Source organism: Balaenoptera musculus, chromosome 8, assembly GCF_009873245.2.
Source record: "Balaenoptera musculus isolate JJ_BM4_2016_0621 chromosome 8, mBalMus1.pri.v3, whole genome shotgun sequence".
Classification (NCBI taxonomy): Eukaryota; Metazoa; Chordata; class Mammalia; order Artiodactyla; family Balaenopteridae; genus Balaenoptera; species Balaenoptera musculus.
Genome location: NC_045792.1, coordinates 102704472 through 102727354, shown reverse-complemented (window position 1 = coordinate 102727354; position 22883 = coordinate 102704472). Strand labels below are relative to the sequence as shown.

The 22883-nt window shown below is 56.1% G+C and overlaps 1 protein-coding gene across 1 annotated transcript; it reads left to right on the top strand.

Moving 5' to 3' along the window:
- The first annotated feature begins 2833 nt into the window (after positions 1–2833).
- Positions 2834–22883, top strand: EHD1 (EH domain containing 1). Its single transcript, XM_036859402.1, has 5 exons — positions 2834–3500; positions 7042–7139; positions 18805–19217; positions 21528–21692; positions 22128–22883. The coding sequence occupies exons 1-5, from the start codon at positions 3097–3099 to the stop codon at positions 22650–22652; spliced, it is 1605 nt and encodes a 534-aa protein (XP_036715297.1). The 5' UTR covers positions 2834–3096; the 3' UTR covers positions 22653–22883.

The following is a 22883-nucleotide window of genomic DNA, read 5'->3' as shown; positions in this document are numbered from 1 at the left end:
CTCCCTGGTTCTTTACCTTGTTCTGGCAAAAGTGATCTGTTGGCCAAATCTCTTACTCATGACTGTAAGAACGAAAACTGTGCTTATATGAAAACTTTCTCGGTGGAAAGAATGAACCACTCCTCATCCCAGGGACAAACCTATGTTATTGGCTTTTCCCAGCCTGATATTTCTGCCATATTTAGAGGAAAACTCTGTTTTTCTTTTCTTTTCTTTTTAAGTTGTTTTCAGGGGGCATGTAGACACTTCTCTAGACCAGGCCATTATGGGGCTGAGCAGACTGCTTTGAGGTCAAGCAGGTGACCCCCTTCTGCTAGCTGGGAGCAGTCTCCAAGGAGACTTAGTGGCACCCAAGGCAGGGTTTGGCAGTGTATGTATGTGAATTTAAAGGAAGAAAACACTGGGAGTGGGGGAATGGGCATCATTTCTGAGGAAAAGGAAAATATTTGAACCCTTCTTCAACCTTTTGCCAGGGAACCAGCCAAAAACAATGAGGAGACACCAAAAGTGAAATGGTTCATTCATGTTTTATGAAACTTTCCCACCCAACAGAATCTATCCTACACAAAAAAACAAGAAAGAAAGTAAGTTAGGACATTTTCACAAGCTGGGGCATTACTAGATATGGAAGCTGCCCAGGACCGAGGTGCCAGCTCTGCGAAATTGGGGAAACGAGTTTCTGCCCACTGGAGTCTCAGAGGGAGAGAAATCCCTTCTTCCAGTCCTTGAGTCCTTGGAGAAACTCAAGCAGCCATACATAACCAACAGGGGCTGGTTTCATTTATAAATAACCCAGGAACATTTTGTTGTTTTCAATTTTTTAGGGCTGGGTTTTCCCAGCACACAAGGCTCTAGGGAGATGTGAAAACCATGGCAGGTCAACATGAGAGCTGCTGGGACAAGCTTGTGGAACCCTCATTCAGGCCACTAGACAACCACCTCTTTCAGTATCCTCAGCCTCGGGCCCTTCCCTGGAACATCCCAGAAATTACATCTCCGGGGTGGACCCTTCAAAGTGCCATGTAGGAGGTAAGTCCTTTGGCTTCAAAGGCTGGCCCTGGAAGTCTGGACTGGGCCTGCCAGAGGCTCCTGGTCATCAGCTGGCACATAGCCTCTGGTGACAGCCCTGCCTAGGGGTCTCAATATCCCCTTTTAAGGAGAAAGCCAAAGAAAGAGTCTCATGGCTTCTGTGTTTTGCTGTGATTGATGAAAAGAATACTAATGAAATCCCAAATAAAAGCAGTAAGTCAGGGACCTAAGACTGCAGACAGGGCTGGAATTACTCAGCTGCTCTCCAATGGTCAGGGAGGGGGAGGGAAGGCAATCGGTTTAATGTGATTTATTCCCTCAGAAGGCACTGAGGCCTGATCCTACAAGGGGTGGGCGATCAGACCTCCCATTTGGGACTTCCCTGGCGGTCCAGTGGTTAAGATTCTACGCTTCCACTGCAGGGGGCGCGGGTTCGCTCCCTGGTCCAGGAAATAAGATCCCACATGCTGTGTGGCGCGGCCAAAAAAATATTAAAACAACAACAACAAAACTCTCATCTCTCCCCCTCTTGACTCAGCTCCCCTAATACTCTGCTTATTCTCAGTTTTGAGTTCCTGCCTCTGTCCTCTTAGACTACCAGCCTGCTTTCTTCTCTGATAACAGGCACGAAGCCCTCAAGGCTCCCACATTTCCCAGAAGCCAGAAAGTTGGACATGAGGCCTCCAAGTTCCCAGGTGCACCTTAGATCTGTCCAGGAGCACCCACCACCCCCAACCCTGGCACTTTGGTGTCCTGATACTGGTTACATAACAATCACAGTCTCCAAAGCTTTGACATCACCCACTGAAGATTCTCACCATCCTGGACAGCCAAGGGGGCCTATGTGTGGCTGGGAATGATGGTGGGGGAATGAGCCTAATGGAACAGCCAGGAACTGGTTAAGGGCAGGAGGCACAGGTCAGAATAAAGCATGGTAACTGGTGGTGACCCAGAGAGGAAAGCAGAAGTATTTGGGTTTTTTAATTCCCCCTAAGTTCCCACAAGATTTCACTGTTGCCCCGTGTTTCCCCTCCACCCCACATAGGGAATTTCCGATTTCACTTCCTCAAAACTCAAGCGCTGGAGGGCCTCGGCTTCCTCTTCACATCCCCCCCACAGATGCAGCCTCTTTAGGGAGGCCATCTCTTTTCCCCCACATGTTATATGTCATATGTGTCCTCCACTGCTAGTGTCCATCTCCCAATTCTTGGCCTGAGGGGAGCTCAGACCTCTTGCTGCTGGTTGGTCTTTCCCCATCGGCCTCCTCCCTTCCCACTTTTCTTTCCCCAATCACCACCCCGCGCCTTGGATGTTCTACTCCCTCAGCTTTCTCCACTACTTCATTCCTGTCTCTCCCTCTCCCAAAGCAGATAAAAGATGAGGGGATGAGAGGGAGTGTCAGAGAAGCAGGGGCGAGAGGAGGAGGCAAGGAAGGGCAGTGCAGACAGGAGGCGCTGGGGATTCTGAGCCAGTGGGAGGAGGAGGACCGTTCCTGGGGGAACTGCGGGTGGGGCGCGTATTCAGGGTACTGGGGTGTCTAACTGGGGGTCTCGCCGGGTATGGAAGGCGCGCAGACCCTGGGACCTCCTCGCTCCGAACTCCCACTTCCAGCCTTCCCAACCGCAGCACTCCCGCGAGCCGCTCCACAAGGGGCGGGGCGAAACAGGTGCGGTTGCCACGGCACCCGGGCCGGGGCAAGCGGAACAACCGGTGCTCGCGAGATTTGAAATCGGCCAATGGGAAGCGGGGGAGGGGAAGACGTGGCGCGGAGCGCGTGGGCGGGGCTCCTCCTTCACCCCTTCCCAACTCCCCGCGGCCCCGCGTGGCTGCGGTGCGCGCGCCCGAACGCGCGGCTCGGCCTTATAAAGAGAGCACGGCGAGGCGCGCGCTCCACTTCACAGAGGGTGCTCCGTGGGCAGTGCCGTGCGCCTGCGCAGTGCGGGCCACTCCCCGCCCCCTGCCCCGCCGCTCCTCAGCCGGCAGGCCCGGCCCAGCTTCGGCTCCGCGCCCTCGCCCGGCTCTCAGCCGCCGCTCTGCCCTGCAGCAGCCAGCCCGGCCTCCGGCAGCATGTTCAGCTGGGTCAGCAAGGATGCCCGCCGCAAGAAGGAGCCGGAGCTCTTCCAGACGGTGGCCGAGGGGTTGCGGCAACTATACGCGCAGAAGCTGCTGCCCCTGGAGGAGCACTACCGCTTCCACGAGTTCCACTCGCCCGCGCTGGAGGACGCTGACTTCGACAACAAGCCTATGGTGCTCCTCGTGGGCCAGTACAGCACGGGCAAAACCACCTTCATCCGGCACCTGATCGAGCAGGACTTCCCCGGGATGCGCATCGGGCCCGAGCCCACCACCGACTCCTTCATCGCGGTCATGCATGGCCCCACCGAGGGCGTGGTGCCGGGCAACGCGCTCGTCGTCGACCCGCGGCGCCCTTTCCGCAAGCTCAACGCCTTCGGCAACGCCTTCCTCAACAGGTACCCACCCCTTGACCCGGGGGGCAAAGGGGGTGGCCGGGGTCCCGACCGTCCTGTGACCGCCGCCCCCGCTGTTCTTTGTCTCCGAGGCCCCCGCGAGACCCTTAGCGACCACTCCCTGGGACTGGGTCCCCTGCCGCTTCCCATAGAAAGCCCTTACGAGGGGGTCTGCGAGTGGGCGTCGCCGGCTCCCCCGGCTCTGTCACCTCCCCCCCCCCCAGAATTTTCCAGGTTATCGGTTTAACTCCCAACCCCCCTGGCAGATCCCAGACTCACTACCCTCAGTCTTGGTCTCCACCACCTTCCCCCAGACTGGACGCACCTAATTCATTCAAACCAATCCCTTCACCCCTCCCTTCACGGGTCTGTTTCTTAAGTGTCACGGAAAACTACGGTGAAACTTTTAGCCATTCCCTTTGCTGGTGTGCTGTGCTGTGCCTCCCCAGGGACCGGTGGGAGAGGATCTGCTGTGGCCTGCTGAGTTTGGGGCGGCCTGCAGAAGCAGCAGACAGGGCGAGGACCAGCACTTCTCCCAGGGGCAGTTCTGAAGGTCCTGTGCTGCTTTAGGGGTTTCAGGGGTAAGGGTCTGTGCTGCCAGGCGGTGGGCCCTGGAGCCCTGGAATGAGATTCCGGCTGCTTAGACTCACTAGGATGTTCCCTAACCTACTTGGGCCTCAGTTTCCCCAGTTAAATGGGTAAAACCCTGATAAGGGTAATTCTCCGAGGTTCTAACCTTCACGATGCTATGAATGAAATGCATTGGCCTCCTCTCTCAGGAGTGCTACAGCCAAGTTCACTTTTCTCTAAAGGAACTCCAAGGTCCTACCCAATGGGGATTCTAGAATCCCTCCCCCCACCCCCAGGGGACATACCAAAGGACTTCACAAATTTGTCATTTCTGCCAAACCCCATTCAAGGAGTGACTCCACATGCCTTTCAAAGTCTCGTCTGGGGAAGAGCCTAGGAAAGAATCCTTGACTCTTGCCTTCCAGAAGGTCTCCGCCCTGTATGATCGCATTCCTTTCCAGACACTGTCCAGCCGCACAGGGTAGACCAGCTTGCCCTCGATCCAGGCCAGCGGCCAGGCCTACCTCTGTGCGCAGAGCTGACCTTTAACGGAGAAGACAGGCAGTCTTCTGTTGTCTTTTTGCCTCTCTCAGGCATTTAAACCTGTCTTCCTGTTTCACGGCTGATGGCGTTTGTGAGTCAGGGCCAGAGTAAAGCCCTTTGGGTGAGACTCCTGAAGAGGCACGGCCCTCCTAGCCAGGAGCCCGCCTCAGGGGATACTGGGGTTTGAGAATCGTTGTGCCTGTAGGTAGGCGATTGGCTGGCTGTCAGCTGGTGGGGGCCATACGGTCCAGTGGAAAGTCTGGCTGCTGTGCTGGGAATTCCAAGCATTATTAGCTCTGCTTCCCTGGAGAAATTTGGGAAGCTTGAAGGAAGGAGCTACATCTCCTTCTGCTGTCCTTCAGTGTCCACTTTTGATTGTGAGAGGTGACCTTTTTTGTAAGGAGAAATGGGCGTATGACCTGTCTTCTGAATTTGGAGACCTAAAGTTTCAGAACTGGGAGGGATCTTAGACATCAGCTAGGCAACCCCTACCTCGTTCAGGAAACCGCGGCTCCGAGAGCCAAGTTCACGAGCCTTCACGAGCCGGTTAATGCAGTGCCGACTGTCTGCCTTTGTGCAGCCAATTACCACCTCCTGCTACTTCTCCCTGAAAAAAAGAGCAGTTCAGGAGTGCCGGGAAGAGAGGCAACCTGATGATGCCAGTGCCGCAGGATCTGAGAGCCACACTTTTATTTCCTTCTGCCACCACTTCATCTCCAGAGGGTCCCAGAACACTAGTAATGAATGGCCCTGCCGGAAGGGGCCTCATCAGCCAAGGGTTGGGGTGTGGGTTTGCACTGGAGCTGAGGCCCCCAGCTGTGTCAGCCTGTGTAGTACACCAGCGCTGCCCAGCCAGCCAGGGCACACAAAGGGGGCTTTTCAGTGGCTGACACAGCCTCTCCCTCACTCTTAAAGAGACTCACTGAATCATGGACTGGACTTTCCGGCCTCTTCCCCCTGAGTGGCTGCTCTAAGGCTAAAATCAGAGAGAGCAGGAGGCAAGGCGCAGCCACGGTATCCTGAGAGTATCCTGCGCAAACTCATTGCGTAACTGGTAACTTGTAGCTCAAGATGAAATCTGTGCGTCCTTGTTGGTGAGGAAACAGGATTGGATGCATCTGTACTGCCTGCTCCGTCTCGTATTTTCGGCCTCACTCCCCGGGCTTTGCAGAGCGCCCGATCCGCAGAGATGTTAACTTACAAGGCCCTTCACAAGGCATTTTTATGTATATTGCTTCTCAGAGCCAACTCGACTGGAAGTCGTCTTGTTTTGGTTTTCTCTCCGCTGACTCCTTCCCCAGCAGGAGCCCCAGGTCGTGCAGTTCTTTACAGCACGTGTGCTCTGCTGCTGGCACGGTGAGGATGAGGTCCAAGGTTCCTTCATCCTGCAGGTCAGCTGCTTCTGCTCTGTTGTGCTTGCAGGCAGTACCTCTCACCCTGGCCAGCTGCCCCCGCCTCTGGGCCGCGGGTCACTTGTGGGGTGGGACCAAAAGGGGAAGCTAGTCATGGCAGATCCCTAGACAATGGGCCAGTATTTTCTCTGCTCACAATACCTTTTCCAGAGAAGTTTTTAAAGGAGCCTTTTCTGTGTCCAGTCAAGAATCTCTGCTGTCGGTTGGGACAGCCCTTGCTGTTCTGGGCTGTTCTAAGCTCGGTGGGAACTCAGGCACACACAGCTGAGCCGTGGTCCGTGAGTTGCCAGCCTCTCTGTTCTTCCTCATTCTGCCTTGACGTTGAGAGAATGGTGTCTGTACTTCCCTGCCCCACCATGCACCAGCCTGCGTGGTCCCCTGGCCGTCAGCGGCTTCCCACTGCAGTGCCTTCACCCAAGCAGCTGGGTTGAAGGGAGGGCTGGCCCCAGCAGCAGTAGGACAGGACCATCTCTTGCAGCGTGGAAATTTAGCCAAGTGGTTGAAAATTTTAATATGGAATTCCAAGGTCTCAGTTGTCACCCTTCTCTATTCCTTCCGTAATTGAATGGTGACCCTAGGCTTGTGCAGTTTTCACGAACACGTCAGCAACTTGAAAGCTGAATTCTCGAACTCTGGGAGAAAAGCTAAGTGAGGGAAGTGCTGATGTGGGTCAGTTGGAGTCTGCTGGTTGGATTCCCGGTTAAGACAATATGTGCAATTTGCTGGCCACCCCTGGAAACTTTTTTTTTTTTGGCCTCGTGGCTTGCGGGATCTTAGTTCCCCGACCAGGGATGGAACCCGTGCCCCCTGCGGTGGAAGTGCAGAATCCTAACCACTGGACCGCAGGGAATTCCCACCCCTGGAAACTTAAGACAATAGAAAACCTCCTTTCCGTTCCTTTCTTCTGGAAAGGAAGCCAGAGGCGGAGACAAAGGAGTACAGAAATCACTGCTGTCCCATCTAGAGCAGCGATAACCCGAGTCTTGACATCTCTCTTCTGGGCTCTTGCTCTCGTGCAGGTTCATGTGCGCCCAGCTGCCCAACCCGGTCTTGGACAGCATAAGCATCATCGACACTCCCGGGATCCTGTCTGGAGAGAAGCAGCGCATCAGCAGAGGTAAACAGGCTCTGACACAGCCCAGGGCACCTGGTGTAGTCAGACGACTTCCATCTGACGTCTGTGACATGGACCAAATGCTGCCCAAGTCTCTCCCAGCCCAAGTGAGAACCCATTTTACATCAGCCTTGTATCTGCATGGTACGCCGAGCCCAGTGGGGGCCGGAGCTTGCTTTTTCCTTGGTTCCCTTTGCTGAGGTTACAAGAGCCGTCAGGGTGAGACAACAGCCAGTTTCATATGGTTTTCAAGCTTCCCAGCCCCTGGGGCCTTCTGGAAAGGAAGACAGGATCCTGGCTGGCTGTGAGGTCCCAGGAGATTGCTCCGTGCCTGGGCTCCAGGTACCTCAGCCAGCATTGATGTTCTGAATGAGCCCCTGGCTCCCCTGGGGCTCATTCACCTTAGTTTGTGTTTAAAAGCTTTGCCTCCCAGAGCTGTATAAATTCCTAGCGGGTCCAGCGGGACTGTGAGAGAACAGTTTGACTTGAAAGAGCCAGCCAAAAGGAGAAGCTAGCAGGAATTTGTTAAACATGTTGGGCCTTGGAAATGTGTTTAAATTTGCTTAAATGTTGGTCATCAGTAGCCTCCCTGGGTGCCGCGCGTGGCGTAAGGTTTTCATGCGGAGTATTAGTGCACCAGGCCCATTCTAGTTGTGTAAACTCCTGTCTTGAGTGTGCCAAGCTTTTCTAAAGATCTGGTTCAGGATGCACCTGAACTGGGTTATATTTCTGCCGCTGCCCCTTTTTGTAGAAGGGAGGGGAGCCTCACGCCTGAATGCTCTCTGGGAGGAGCATGGGGGCCGGCTAAGAGTGGAGCCTGCAGCTGCAAATGTAAAAATGAAACAAGATCAGACTCAGAGGGGGTTGAGGACAAGTGGCCAGATTTGTTTATCATTAACTTGCAAATCTCTCCTGTACCCGCTTTCCCTCTGGACCGCCCAGCATTAGTGAGCTTTGCAGTTGAAGCCAGCAGCCTGAGATTTGGGAGGCAGTGTGTCTCTGCTGAGGCTGTGAGGGGGTGGGGGCCCCATTTTCAGTGCTGAGAAGCCCTGCTTCTCTTTTTTTCCCTGCTCGTGGGCCCCTGCCAGTACGGGATTGCATCAGAGCATACTGAAACTGCTCTCTGTCCCTCAATCTGGTTTAAACTTTTACGTTCTCCACCCCGATGATAATGACACTTCTAGGGGAGGCAAGAGCCAGTTTTTTCTTTCTTACTGCTGTTATTCTAACCTGGTTTTAAGAAAATGCCTGATAAACAAGGCTTTTGCCCTGTCATTTGCCAGAGCAAGGCTAGAAAATCTGAACAAGTTACTCTTTTTTTTTAATAAATGTGTTTATTTTATTTATTTATTTTTGGATGCATTGGGTCTTCATTGCTGCGCGCAGGCTTCTCATTGCGGTGGCTCCTCCTGTGGTGGAGCGTGGGCTCTAGGCGCATGGGCTTCAGTAGTTGTGGCGCGTGGGCTCAGTAGTTGTGGTGCACGGGCTTAGTTGCTCCACGGCATGTGGGATCTTCCCGGACCGGGGATCGAACCCATGTCCCCTGCATTGGCAGGCGGATTCTTAACCATTGCGCCACAAGGGAGGTCCCTGAATTAGGTACTCTTAAAGAGAAAGACCCACAAAAGGGAATTTATTCTCCATCTACCTCCAGGATTGAGCTATCCTGGAGGGACTTTCTTTGAGGCTCTGTAGAGTTATGTCTTTAATGACCTGGTGGAATATGCTGGGGAGGAGTTCTCCCAGCTGGGAGCTATCAGATCAGATAGGTCAGTTGATGTGAACGCATCTTTGGATAAGGGACAATAATAGCTCAGAAAAAGAGGCTTATTCTCCCCCAAATGCCACACTCCTTATAACCTTCAGAGCTGGCAGTTAAGGTGTTTGAAGGAGGTCTTCCCTGGTGGCGCAGTGGTTAAGAATCCGCCTGCCAATGCAGGGGACACGGGTTCGAGCTCTGGTCCGGGAAGATCCCACAAGCCGCGAGCATCTAAGCCCGTGTGCCACGACTAGTGAGCCTGCGCTCTAGAGCCCGCGAGCCACAACTACAGAGCCCGTGGGCCACAACTACTGAAACCCGTGTGCCTATAGCCCGTGCTCCACACAAGAGAAGACACCGCAATGAGAAGCCCACACACCGCAATGAGAAGCCCATGCACCGCAACAAAGAGTAGCCCCCGCTTGCCGCAACTAGAGAAAGCCCGCGCACAGCAACGAAGACCCAACGCGGCCAAAAATAAATTTAAGAAATAAATAAATAAAGGTATTTGAGGGAAAGCCTTAGGGTTCTTATGGCCCCTGTTGAACTCAGAAACAGCAGTTTTCCACCAGTGCTGTGAAGTTCCCCTGCTGGGCTATCTTTGACACTTCAGCCTGGGGCCTTAGTCTCAGCAGACTGAGGAGTTGGGAGTGTCTAACACTGTCTTGCTGCAAAGAGTATCCTGGCCCTGCCTGCTGGGGTGTTTCCCTCCCTTGCCTCCCCTTCCCTCTGCTTCCTTACCGCATTAGTAGAAAGGCAGACAGTGGTGTCCAAACTTGCTCTCTGTGGGACACAGGCACCAGAGCAGTGCCTCAGCGTGCTCTCCAGTCAGGCGCAGGGTGCATCTCACTGGTGGGGACCAGACAGTCCTGGCCCGCAAGTTACCCATGTAGATGGCAGATGCTTGGGGGAGGAAGCCAGCAGGAGACTGCCTGTATTCCCCCCAATCCCGCTTCCTTACAGTGTGGCCCCTCTGGGTCCCTGGGCAGCCAGGGACCCTCCCCCACCCATCATGGGCAGGAAGGAGGAGGTTGGCTTAAAGACAAGTGCATCACTCTCATTGGAGGAGGGCTTTCCTCCTGTGAAATAGAGATCTTTCCCTCCATAACCCTAGAGGTCTTGGTTTAAAGTATTCTACTAACAGTTACCAAGTTGGGATTTACCGTGGGATGTGTTTGGAGTCAGCCTTTTACCAGTGGAGAAGAAAGACCATCGGGCGGTACCTCTTACACGTGCTGGGTGTGGCCTCCGGGGTGGTGTTCTCCAGGTGGACGCAGAAGGGGTAGGTTTCTCCTTCTTGAAGACCCCATTCATCTGTCATTGCAAAGGTCCCATGTCACCTGGCAGAGGAAGTCAGAGTAGGACAGTGTGTTCCAGGCTCCCCAGCGGCCACCTCTCTGCTCCCTTTGCTGACGGTGTGGAAAATAGGTGTTTCCCTCTCAAAAAGATTGGGCCAACAGAAAATGTGTGTCCCGGGCAAGCGGCATGCATTTCCGTGGTCTGTCAACCTCATTCCCTGGAAGCAGAGCATCCTTCTGGAGGCTGCGTAGACGTTAGTGTCGCTAATTACATTTACTTCCAGTTCCCACCCTCTCTGCCTAGCCCCTCCTGACTTTTTCCCCTTTCCCCATGGTGCCTAACGTGTGCAGGAAATACTGTGTGGAAAGATAAGGTAAGGCCTGAGCAGTCCCAAAGCAGTCGGGATACACCCAAGGCTCTGCAAGAGACCCCTGAGAATTGCTCCAGGGAAGAGTAGGAGCCTCTGGGGGGTCTTGGGCTGCGCCTCCCCGTTGTGCTAATCTCCTGAGTGCCTTTAAAGATAAAGTTCTCTTGTGTCAGCAGAGAAAGGTGACCTGCGGGGACAGTGTTCATTCTTGGGTGCTGCCCGTGTGACTGATAAAGGGCATTCCAGAGGGCATCTGGGGCCCGGCGGAGCTGGTGCCTTGGGCTCCCAGGCTGCTGGCCGTCGGCACAGTCGTGGCAGGACGTGGGAGGGAGCAGGTCTTCCCATGCGGGTCCTCTGTGGGCAGCGGCCGGAGGCGCTTTGGTGGAAGCCTCAGCCCGGGGGTCAGGGGCCTGGCCAGGGCACCCCCGCCATTGTCACTGCGAGGCTGTGAGCTGAGCTGTAACTTTCGGGCCTCACTTTCCCCCGTGGGAGTCGAGTCAGCAAGGCCGAGTTGTTTCAGCTTGGATTAGGAGGTGGAGCTCGGCCAGCCTCACGCCTGGCTCTCTGCTGGCCTCTGCCGTGGGAACCAGCCCCACTGGCGTATCGCAGCAGCTGCATCTGTGAGGAAGCTGCTGCTCTTCAGATGAGGAAACGGAGGCTTAGCAAAGTTAAGTAGCCCAAGAGGACATAGGCTAGCACGAGTTGGCGCTGGGATTCGAACCCAGCAGAGTCCGTGCTCACGCCGCGGTGTGCTGAAGACCGGTGCTCGGGGCTGAGGAGCTCCGAGAGCTTGGCTCGGACGAGCCCTTAGCCCTGCTAGGCCGGTGCTGTGCTGGGCTCAGCCCTCCCGGAGTGCCCAGGGGCCACACTGCTTCTCTCCCCGCCCGAGATCAGACTCCCCGTCCAGAAATGGGCCTGAGGTTCAGGGCTTTGAACAGCAGTGCTGAGACCTGCTTTTTTTCTCCCTATTCTCTGCCTCCAGCTGGACATTCCCACCCCTGCCCCCGCAACCATCCAGGGACAGGCCTTAGGAGCCCTGGCTATGGCTGGCCAGTCCCCTGGGTTCTTACTTGTCCCCCGGGTTCTCACTTGTCCCCCCTGCTGACTATCCCTGGATCCCAGGCTCCATCCAAGCTCAGGAGCCATCTGGCTGAACAGTCGGGTAGGGGCTCCCTGGCCCAAACCTGGAGCCCTCTGACCCACGGTGTCCCTTCCTGCTGACCACCTCCTGAGATGCCCCAGGCCTAAAAGCCCTCCATGCCAGCGTTTCACGAGGGTTTTCTGCACCCCAGAGAATGGCTCCATGAGGCTGCCCCAAAAGCCTTGTGCAAGGCCGAGCACAAAGCTGAGCCCTGCGTCCCTCCTGGGTTCCCAGCACCCTCAGCACAGATGATGACAGAGGTTCGAGTCCCAGATCAATACTTAGGAGCTGGGGGCCCTAGGGAGTTGCTGCACCCCTGGGAGCCGCATCAGTAGAACAGGAATAGCAGTACCAGCCTCTTGGTTCTTGTCGATGATTGCACGAGTTTACGTGTGTTAAGCTCCTACCCTAGTGCCCGCTGCCCAGTTCAGTGTCCAACAAATGTCAGCTGAATAAAAGTACGCTGAAAAACCAGCGATTCTCAGACTTTGATGAGGAAGAGCTTTCTCTGAATAACAGCCCGAGGAGGCTGGGAGAGGGGGAAGCATTGACTCAGCAGGAGTTTCCCTTCAGACTCCAGGACCTCCTCTGGTGGGGGCCCAGCCTCCGCACAGCTACCCTCCTCAGGGCCTACCTCTCGTCGCCTCCCCACCAGCCCGTCCAGCCCCCCCACTGCCCCTGTCCAGCTTTTGGCCGCTCTGCCCGCAGGGGAGTGGACCAGCCCCTGCTGGAGCCCCACCTGTTCCCCGACAGCTGCCTGAGCGCCTGCAAATGCTCGGTTTATATTTGGGGTACGAGGCATTCTTCACGCATTCGAAGCAGTCGTTGCCTACACACCCATCGGAATCTGAGCTTCTTGGGCCCAAATACAAATCCTGTGAGTAAAGGACCGCAAACATTTACAAAGCTCTTACAGTGGGCCAGGCGCTCACTCGCTCACACAGCGGAAACCTGCTGTCTTCACGTTGCAGTTAAAGAAACAGAGGCTCGGAGAGTAGAAGGTTCAGGCCTGATTCCAGAGTCCTTCTGCCCTTCCCCCTGGTCTCCCCTGCCGCTGCCCCCCTAACCCGTCCTTTGTTGCTGATTTCTAGGCCAGATTTATTGAGATCTGTGTTATATACGGTAAAATTCACCCAATGCACCAGTCATGTAACCACCACGACGACCAAGATACAGAGTTTCCATCACCCCAGAAAGTCCCCTGCACCCCTTTGTAGTCCCTCATCAGGCAACCACTGATCTTTGCCCCTAAAGTTGTGCCTTTCCAGAATGTCAGAAATGGAATCATACAGTGTGAAGCCTTTTGTGTCTGTCTTGCACTTAGCATGTGCTTTTGAGGTTCCTCATTTCTTTGAGAGTCTGCAGTTCATTCCTTTTTGTAGCTGTTGTACCCCGTGATACGGCTGTACCGTAACTTGGCATCCATCCTCCTATTGAGGGGCATCTGGGTTTCCAGTTTGGGGCAGTTTTGAATAAAGCTGCTATAAACCTTCGTGTAGAGTACAAATTTTAATTTCTGTTTCTTTTTTTTTTTTTGGCCGCGCCTCGTGGCATGTGGGATCTTAGTTCCCTGACCAAGGCTTGAACCCGCCCCCCCGCATTGGAAGCGCGGAGTCTTAACCACTGGACCGCCAGGAAAGTCCCAATTTCTCAGTTTCTCTCGGGTAAATGCCTAGACGTGGGAGGCCCCTTTCTCCCAACCTCTGTGCCTCTGGAAGGGTCCTTCCCTTAAGAACTTTAGCTTCAGGAAGCTCAGAACAAGTCCTCATGGTGTAGATTCTTAACTCTTTAATCTCTCTCGTGCTCCTGCACTCCTTCCCGGCCCCGGCACGGGTTAAGCGTGGTGATGGGAGCCATAGCAAGAAACGTGGAGGCCCACGTAGCTTGAATGGCAGGAAACAAAAGTCGATTGGAGACAAACCCTCTATTGTTTGCATTCTAGAAACTTCTGGAATGTCTGAAGCAGCGTTTCCCCCAGCTACTGCAACTACCTGTGTTTGGAGGGTGCTGGGCTAGGGCGAGGACACATCACAACTGCTCCCTCTTCACCTCGGTGTCGGAGGGTGGGAAGGCAGACCCGGTGAGGAGGGCAACCAGCACTGCAGAGGCAGGACCCTTGGAGCACCCGGGCCCTGCAGGAGGCTTGGTGGGAACAGAGCCAAGGTGAGAGGCAGGCTTGGGCCTCCTGTCTACACAGCCCGTGTAAAATACGCATAACGTAAGATTTACCATTTTAACCATTTTTAAGTGCACAGTTCAGTGGCATTAAGTACATTCTCATTGTTGTACAAACATCACCACCATCACCTCCAGAACTTTTTTTCTCTTCTCAAACTGAAACTCTGTTCCCATGAAACTACAACTCCTTTCCCCCTCCCCAGCCCCTGGCCCCCACCGTTCTACTTTCTGTCTCTGGATTTGACTCTAGGCACCTCATACCAGTGGAATCATACCCTGTGACTGGCTTATTTCATCATTTCATAATGTCTTCGAGGTCCCAGAACTTTCCGAGCCAGAGCTTGTCTCTTATCAGTGCTGGCTTTTACTCACATCGCAGGGTCAGCCCTTTCTTTCCAGTTCACCCCCTCCGGCTGTGTTGTCTGTGTCCTTTGTGGGCGTCAGCACCTCACGACTGTCCCTCCTGAGGCGGATGAAGCTGCAGCGTTGTGTTCGCACCTGGCGCGTGGGCCGTGGTGTCCTCCTCACCGGGCGCTCTGCCTTCCTGCTTCTGCCGAGGAGTTGCCGTGCGTTAGGTGATGTCTGATGCCTGGTCCTGCCGCCAAGGCCGACCTCTAGGTTGTCCCAGAGCCTGAAGGCCCAGTGCTTGGGGCAGTGCTGGGGGCAGGGTGCTCCTCTCTGGCTGTGTCCCTGGTCCCTGCACTTGTCACCTGCCGCCGAGCCCCAGGCTGATGGTGGCCGCTGGGCTGCCTGGCCAGTGCGGGGACTCGGTCGATGCTCTTGGCACTGCAGACGTGGGTCAGTCCAGCCCTTGTTGCCTGTGGAGACACGCGGGCTGAGTGAGGGGTTGGCGGGCTAGGGGGTGTCAGGTGGGCCTGGGGAGGCTGCGGCCATGTGGTAGGACATGGTCCTCCACCTGTGATGACATCTCACGAGCCTGAGCCTTGTGACCCTCTGCATGACCTGTGGGCGTGCTTGGCCAGCCACCGGCTCTCTCTCACCAAAAGTGTGAGCACTTTCCATATAAACAGGAAATTTCATTCACCTACAAAAAAATGGGCTTAGCTTTGTTGGCTCCCAACTTGAGGTGCTGGCAAGTAACTGGGTCTGCAGGCGGGGCCGTGCGGGGCGCTCGCTCTGGCTGGGGCTCGTGGACCTGGTGCCTCATTCATAGGCTCCTCCTCTCTCCCCTCCTCCCCCTCCTCCTCCTGTCCCCCCATCATCTGCCCCCCCCTCCCGCCGCCCCTGGGGGATGGGAGGAATGAGGCCACGCTGGGTGGAGTCCGGGGGTGACCTCGGCTCCCTGCATGCCGTCCTCACTCCCTGGCCAAAGCTAACTTGGCCTCGAGCCCAGCCCATCAGGGCCCCCCTGTTCCCAGTCCCTCGGTTTCGGCATTGCCCCCTCCCCAGCTTTGTGAATCTGTGGTCGTTTGAACTTGCGGCGGTCTGAGGACAAACAGTCTGACGAGGGGAGAAGTTGAGCCTCATTGTTGCTGAGAGAGCAGCAGTTCAGTCCTGAGTCATCGTTTTTTCAGCGCCGACCTGCCGTTCCCAGAACCGGCCATAAAAGGCGGTGGCGGCGAGGCCGGGCTGGCCCTGCTCCCTGCCCGTGTCCCTCGGCCTGCTCCTTGTGTCCGGGGACGTAAGGACCTTGTACTTTGGAACCAGCAGCCTGGTGGTGGCTGGTGGCGGGCGTAGGAGTAACCTGGCCCTTGCTCCTGGCCTTCCCACGTCCTCTGAGTGTGGGGAATCTAGTAGCCCGGCCCTTTCCTTTCTCTGCATGGGCCTCTGGAAGACTGATGGCTCCCCCTGCCCAGGCTCAAGTTCTTCAGGTTCACAGGGGCTTTGCTGCCACCAACTCCACTTCACTGCTATGCTGTTAAGAAGCTAGGGACATCCCTGGTGGCGCAGTGGTTAAGAATCCGCCTGTCAACGCAGGGGACATGGGTTCGAGCCCTGGTCCGGGAAGATCCCACATGCCGCGGAGCAACTAGGCCCGTGTGCCACAACTACTGAACCTGCGCTCTAGAGCCCGCGAGCCACAACGGCTGAGCCCGTGTGCCACAACTCCTGAGGCCCACGCACTTAGAGCCCGTGCTCTGCAACAAGACAAGGCAAAGCAAGGAAGAGTAGCCCCCGCTCGCCACAACTAGAGAAAGCCTGCGCGCAGCAATGAAGACCCAATTCAGCCAAAAATAAATATTTTTTAAAAAGCAGGCTGTTTCGCCCTGTGCTGCAGTGCGAACAGGTTGCCCTGGTGAGGCCGCAAGCTCAATCCACAGAAGCCATGCATTTGGGGTTTTCCTTGAGGTTCGGTGTCTTGCCATGAGGACAACACTGGCCTCCAGCCTCAGAGCCAGGCTGATCATTTGTCACCTTAGTTTCTGATCAGTGATCCAGCCCCAGCCCCTCAGCCCTCGTTCCATGGGGCCCTGCCTCTTCTCCCCGTCCTGGGCCTGCCCGACCCACGGGTGTCGCTCTGGTGCTGGGGCCTGTGCTGGGAACGCAACACGTCACCTCATTTAATCCTCCCTGTGATCTTAGGAGGAGGAATTGTTATTTGACTTTTACAGATGAAAAAGTGTTAACTCAGAAGCTAAGAACTTGGGGTCACAGAGTCAGTGGCTGGAGCCGGGAGTTAAATCCAGGGCTTTCTTACTAAAAACCTGTGTTGTTTCTGAGTGCTTGGGTGCGGGGAGAGGCCGCCAAGGCTGCGGCTTCAGGTGCGCAGGCAGCTCTGGAGCCCACTTGAACCTGGGGACGGGGCGGCTGGAGTGTTTGTCTAACCAGGCACAGCTTCACCCCAGGCACGCCCCGCACGGCTCTCTCTATCTTAAAGTACCCCCAGCCCCCAGGGGGTGTTCCGGCCGGAGTGGAGGTGGCCTCGTGCGCTGTCTGTGGACTCCCATTCAGCCCCGGAGGCTTGGCGGGACGGCTCAGCCCATGCCTTACAAGAGGGGCAGTGAGGGCTGCCCTCCCCGTGGCACCGTGAGTCACTCTGGGCCTTTTGTTGACACTTGGTCCTTTTCTTTGGTCTGCCCTCTACCTGCTGCTTTCCTGTTTCCTGCCATCTAGAGAAGGCATGTCTAAATCCCAGCCTGGTGGCGGTGGGGGGTTGGTTTTGGCCTGTTTCTGGGCAGCGTCCCAGGCTCTTCTCTATAGGAGTGCCTTCTCTGGCTTCTCGGGGGCGTGACTGTGCTCTGGGAAGGACGCAGCGGTTCCTAAGAGGGCCAGCCTGCATTGGGGGTGGCCTGTGGCCTGCCGGTGAGGAACAAGGGGACTTGCCCGGAGTCACCCAGAGAGATGGCGGCTCGGGGGCTGGGACCCAAGCTTCCCAAAGACTCTTGGGCCATTGTTTCCACATGGTCTACTATTCCTTAGTAGTCTCAAAAGATAAGAAACAGAATTTTCGCTTCCTCTGGGGACAGTGCAAGAAGTGGAAACTTTTTTTTTTTTTAATTCATTTTATTTATTTATTTTTGGCTGCGTTGGGTCTTTGTTGCTGCGCGTGGGCTTTCTCTAGTTGCGGCAAGCGGGGACTACTCTTCGTTCCGGTGCGCAGGCTTCTCATTGCGGTGGCTTCTCTTGTTGCGGAGCATGGGCTCTAGGCGCGCGGGCTTCAGTAGTTGTGGCTCACGGGCTCAGTAGTTGTGGCGCACGGACTTAGTTGCTCCGCGGCATGTGGTATCTTTCTAGACCAGGGCTCGAACCCGTGTCCCCTGCATTGGCAGGCGGATTCTTAACCACTGCACCACCAGGGAAGTCCGAAGTGGAAATGTTTTGAGGTGGCGTAATTGTAAAATAGGCTACAAATTAAACTGCTATTGCAGAGACCCACAAATCCATGGGCTTTTAAATCAGGTATCTGATAGTTTGTGTGAAATACAACAGTCCAAGGCCATCCTGAACCCAGGGTGCTTATTCCAGCTCCTGCCCTCACACCTGCATTCCAGTCCTTGGGAAGGGAGAAGAGGACAAAGGGCTGGTGCACCTTTTCTTTGCTTCTTCATTTCTGCTGCAGAGAGGCTGGGAAATGCAGTTTTAAGCTGAGGGGGCCGTGAATCGAGCTAAAACTAGACAGTTCTGTCAGCAGTCCTGCTGCAGACGGCACGGTTCACCAACGGCCTTAATTGTTGGCAAGAAACAGCACAGAATAGAGTTGGGAGCTGGAGCTTAGTCCAGTCGCTTCATTTTAGAGAAGCGTTTAAGACCTAGAAAGGGGAGGTGGTTTGCAGCACTTAGTAGGCCTGTAGAGCAGGGGTCAGCAAACGTTTTCTCTAAGGGTCAGAGTGTTAAATTTTCGGCTTTGGGGGCCTCATGGTCTCTGCCACAACTGAGCTCTGCTCTTGTAGCTCAGAAGCAGCCAGAGAGTACAGATGAGCAGGTTGTGTTCCAGTAAAGCTTTATTTATGAAAACAGGTAGTGAGCCAGATCTGGCCCCCGAGCTGTAGCTTGCAAGGAACGAATGAGAGTCCTGCAGAACAGGGAGCCCAGCACATAGCACCGGACAAGCAGCAGCTGTAGGTCTTACTGCTGTAATTGTCGCTGCTGTGCAGGGGCACCCAGCCAACAGCCCCCAAATCTGTTCTTGCCGCCCAGCGTTGAGCTGTGCTGCTGGGGTCTCCTCCTCACTCTTGCCATAGTTCGACCCACTTTAGAGCTTGGACTTTGTGACTTCCCTTGCCTTATTTATTTGTTAAGTGCCTCTTCGTGCCAGGTGCTGCATGGGTTCGGGTGTTACCATGGTGGGTACGGAAGTAGGGGAGGCCTGATGAACCTGCCCTCAGGGCACTGTGCTGTCCACGTAAGTACATTCTGGAAATTTAAATGACCCCAGGCTGAGAAGTACCAGGCCAAGTCAGGGACGAGAGCCATCAGACCACCTGGCCCCTGGCGCCCCTGACTCGCCCTTCTCTTCCCGCAGGTTACGACTTCGCGGCCGTCCTCGAGTGGTTCGCCGAGCGGGTGGACCGCATCATCCTGCTCTTTGACGCCCACAAGCTGGACATCTCCGACGAGTTCTCGGAAGTCATCAAGGCGCTCAAGAACCATGAGGACAAGATCCGCGTGGTGCTGAACAAGGCCGACCAGATCGAGACCCAGCAGCTGATGCGGGTCTACGGGGCCCTCATGTGGTCCCTGGGGAAGATCATCAACACCCCCGAGGTGGTCAGGGTGTACATCGGCTCCTTCTGGTCCCACCCGCTCCTCATCCCCGACAACCGCAAGCTCTTCGAGGCCGAGGAGCAGGACCTCTTCAAAGACATCCAGTCTCTGCCCCGAAACGCCGCCCTCAGGAAGCTCAATGACCTGATCAAGCGGGCGCGGCTGGCCAAGGTAAACCCAGGGTGGGGACGCAGCCCCAGGGGCCTCTGGGATGGCCACTCGAGGCACCGGGATAGGATGCCCAAGACCCCGCCCTGCAGACCCATGGCCGCCCTGTGCCATGCCTTGTCTGAACCTGTCCTCTTGTGCCCCCGTGGGAGCAGCCTTTTCCTGAGATTCCTTTTAACACATATAAACATCAAATAAGAAGGTACCACTGTGCCGGGGGCAGCCTGGGGGGTGGAGAGTGAGTGGGTGGGGACGCTGCTCGAGGGCTCATCAGTTTCCCCCCAGGTCTGCTGAGCACTGGGGTGCACGCAGCATGTGCTGGGTGCTGGGGACCCAGTGGGGACTGACAGGTCCCCACCCCCCTAGCACTTGTCAGCCGTACAGGGGAAAGCAGAACACATAAAGGAAAAGAAAGTACGATTTATTTGTATTGTCGGGGTCGGCCCGGGATGAGCTGACCTGGGAGGGCGGGCTAGACTGGGGGGCCTCGGGCGGGAGACGATGCTTAGGCCGAGACAGGAGGTAGTTAGTGGAGAGACGGGGCGCAAACCCGCGGGCCGAGGGAGAGCGCTGATGGCCTCTGCCCCAGAGGCCTTGTAAACCATCCCTACTCTTCCATGGAAGCACAAGGCCTGCTGGCACCTGTGGACAGCATCTGAATTGCTCAAGAGTTTGGAGTCTCAGTGCCTGGCCGAGCACTTGAGCGGGACCCCGGGGTGGCTGGGGCTGGGGAAGGAAGGGTAATGCCGCCAGTGGGCCCTTCAAACACTGAGGAGCAGAGCACGTCCCCTTAGGACACGATTTTGAATAGTACCGCATTGTGAGGCTCCCTTCTGTGTAGCCCAGAGGCTCTGGGACTCTGCCATGGGCCAGACACAGTGGCCCAGGGCACCCTACACTGTCTTGAGGTCTGGAGTCAGGCAGCTTTGGGTGCTCCCTGGCCTGAATAATGAGAAACGACCGTGCATCCTTTACCCCCGGCTGTGTCTCCTCTCTGGTTACCCAAAGTGCTCCAGGACCAGCAGATTGGAACTTGCTAGAAGCATAGGTTCTGAGGCCCCACCTCTGCCCTACTGAACCATAATCTGCATTTGGACACAGTCCCCTGGTGACCTGTATGCAAAGTAAAGACGCCCGCACCCTGCTCTGGAGGGTACAGGGCTGCACGTTTCTGTAGATGTCTCACTTCTGGAAGCTTCCTGATGAGTGGAACTGGTTCTGAGAAAGGAGCCCATGAGAAAATCCACATACCTGGCTCCTGGCCTCAAAGGGCCAAGCAGTGTCCTGAGCTGAAGGGGAAGAGGCGGTGAATGGAGGAGAGACCTGGCCTCCTGTTTTCCAGTCCAGCCTCTGCTCAGTCTCAGGGAGGGGCAGCTCCCCTCCTTCCCCGTCTAGCCCCTCTCCTGGCAGGGCTTCCAGTGCTCTCGCTCAGCCTCTTTCCAGGACAGAACAAAGGGCAGACTTCAGGCCCTGCCTGCTCATTTACAGAGATGGTGTGTAATCGCGTGGCCCTCGGGCACATTGAGTCACCCTGCCTGGAAAGCCCCAGCCTCTCCAATCTTGTCCTGCACCTGCTGTTTTGAGACTGTTTCCTTTTCCTGGCCTGAGTCGCTCTCTCTGCTGGCCTGTGATGGGCAGAGCTGTGACTGTGACTCTGTGACCAGCCTGCTTCCCTAGGGCAGTTCTCAGCCAGGTCTCAGCCCCCGGCAGACAAGGTCAGGCCAGTGGAGAGGTTTTTTTGGGGTGGAGCTGGCAGTCTGGGAGAAGGGGGCGTGAGGCTGGCTGGCTGCAGCCCTCCTCGGCAGGACGTTGCTTGGCAAGGCAGAGGGATTTGAGGGCTGTGCCTTTGCAAGGTTGCCAGAGTTACTGGCCCGCTGTGGGGAAGGGAAGGATGTGCCACCCTTCATTGGCAGATGTCTACCCAAGGTACTGCGTAAAGCCTGAAACATCTGGGGAAAGCCTTGTGGGATTTTCCTAATCCTTAGTCATCCCCGAGGCTGTCAGGATGATAAAGTGGGGCATAACTCAGGCTGTGTTGGAGCTCATGGCACCAGCATCCACGGACTTGTGTAAGCAGGATGGCACGGCTCTGCTTGGCTTGGTAGGAATGTGCTCGGTGTCTCTGATGTGCAGAGGGGTCACCGGGGAGGGGTGTGCGTGCCGAGAAATGGAAGGAGCACGGGCTTTGGGCTGCGGCTGTGGTTAGCTGTCCCGGGTTACGGTCCAGCTTTCCAGGGCAGCACAGGTGCAGGCCACGCTCCCAACAAGGTGTCCAGGAAGCACCTGACACCCACCCCTTCTCTGTCTTCGCAGGTCCACGCCTACATCATCAGCTCCCTCAAGAAGGAGATGCCCAACGTCTTCGGTAAAGAGAGCAAAAAGAAAGAGCTGGTGAGCAACCTGGGCGAAATCTACCAGAAGATCGAGCGGGAGCATCAGATCTCCCCCGGCGACTTCCCCAGCCTCCGCAAGATGCAGGTACAGCCGCCCCTGGGATGGGAATGAGGACGGCTCGCGGCACTGGGGCAGTGCTTCTGGAGGGAACCCCAGCTCCATGGGGCGGGGCCTCCCAAAGTGGAAGCGGCCCGATTAATCACCGGCGCCCCACCCGATGGGAGAAGTTGACCCAGGCCGTGACACCTCGCAGGGGAATGTGGTGACTCACCCTGAGGGGGAGGGGGAGGGCGGGGCTGTGCCAGGCACCCCAGCCTCCTCCCAGTTAATCCTCGCCACAGTCCTGCACGGCGGGGGCTGTTTTTACCTCCGACTTAGAGAAGGGGGAGCCAAGATGTTAAGTGGTTGGGGCCGTGACGCGGAGCCAGATCTTTCTGCTCGGGAACCCTCGCTGCACCCTCGGTGCCGGAGCCCGGGAGGGGCCGACCCAACCCTGTCCTTCCTCCACTCCCACCATAGGAGCTCCTGCAGACCCAGGACTTCAGCAAGTTCCAGGCCCTGAAGCCCAAGCTGCTGGACACGGTGGACGACATGCTGGCCAACGACATCGCCCGGCTGATGGTGATCGTGCGCCAGGAGGAGTCCCTGATGCCTGCCCAGGCCGTGAAGGGCGGTGCTTTCGACGGCACCATGAACGGGCCCTTTGGGCACGGCTACGGCGAGGGGGCCGGCGAGGGCATCGACGACGTCGAGTGGGTGGTGGGCAAGGACAAGCCCACCTACGACGAGATCTTCTACACACTGTCGCCTGTCAATGGCAAGATCACGGGCGCCAACGCCAAGAAGGAGATGGTGAAGTCCAAGCTGCCCAACACGGTGCTGGGGAAGATCTGGAAGCTGGCCGACGTGGATCGGGACGGGCTGCTGGACGACGAGGAGTTCGCCCTGGCCAACCACCTCATCAAAGTCAAGCTGGAGGGCCACGAGTTGCCCGCCGACCTGCCCCCGCACCTGATCCCGCCCTCCAAGCGGAGGCACGAGTGAGCGACCCCTACTCCCACCGGCCGGCCAGGCAGAGGCTGCAGGGGAGGGGAGGGTCAGCAGTTCCCAAGACCATAAAGACTGAGCAATATTTCCTCAGCTCGCAAAGGAAAACCACCATCTTTATCTTAAGGCTGCTCCTGGGGAGGCAGGGGTGATACTCGTAGGTGAACGATGGAATTTTGTGCATAAGAACCATGGATATTTTTAATATATAACGTTAGAGGCAGCGTT

Bases quoted from the DNA above. Each gene is read 5' to 3' on its own strand.
- EHD1 (XM_036859402.1), top strand. From the start codon at position 3,097: ATGTTCAGCTGGGTCAGCAAGGATGCCCGCCGCAAGAAGGAGCCGGAG. The intron at 3,501-7,041 runs GTACCCACCCCT...GCTCTCGTGCAG, and splicing joins GGCAACGCCTTCCTCAACAG to GTTCATGTGCGCCCAGCTGC. The intron at 7,140-18,804 runs GTAAACAGGCTC...CTCTTCCCGCAG, and splicing joins GAAGCAGCGCATCAGCAGAG to GTTACGACTTCGCGGCCGTC.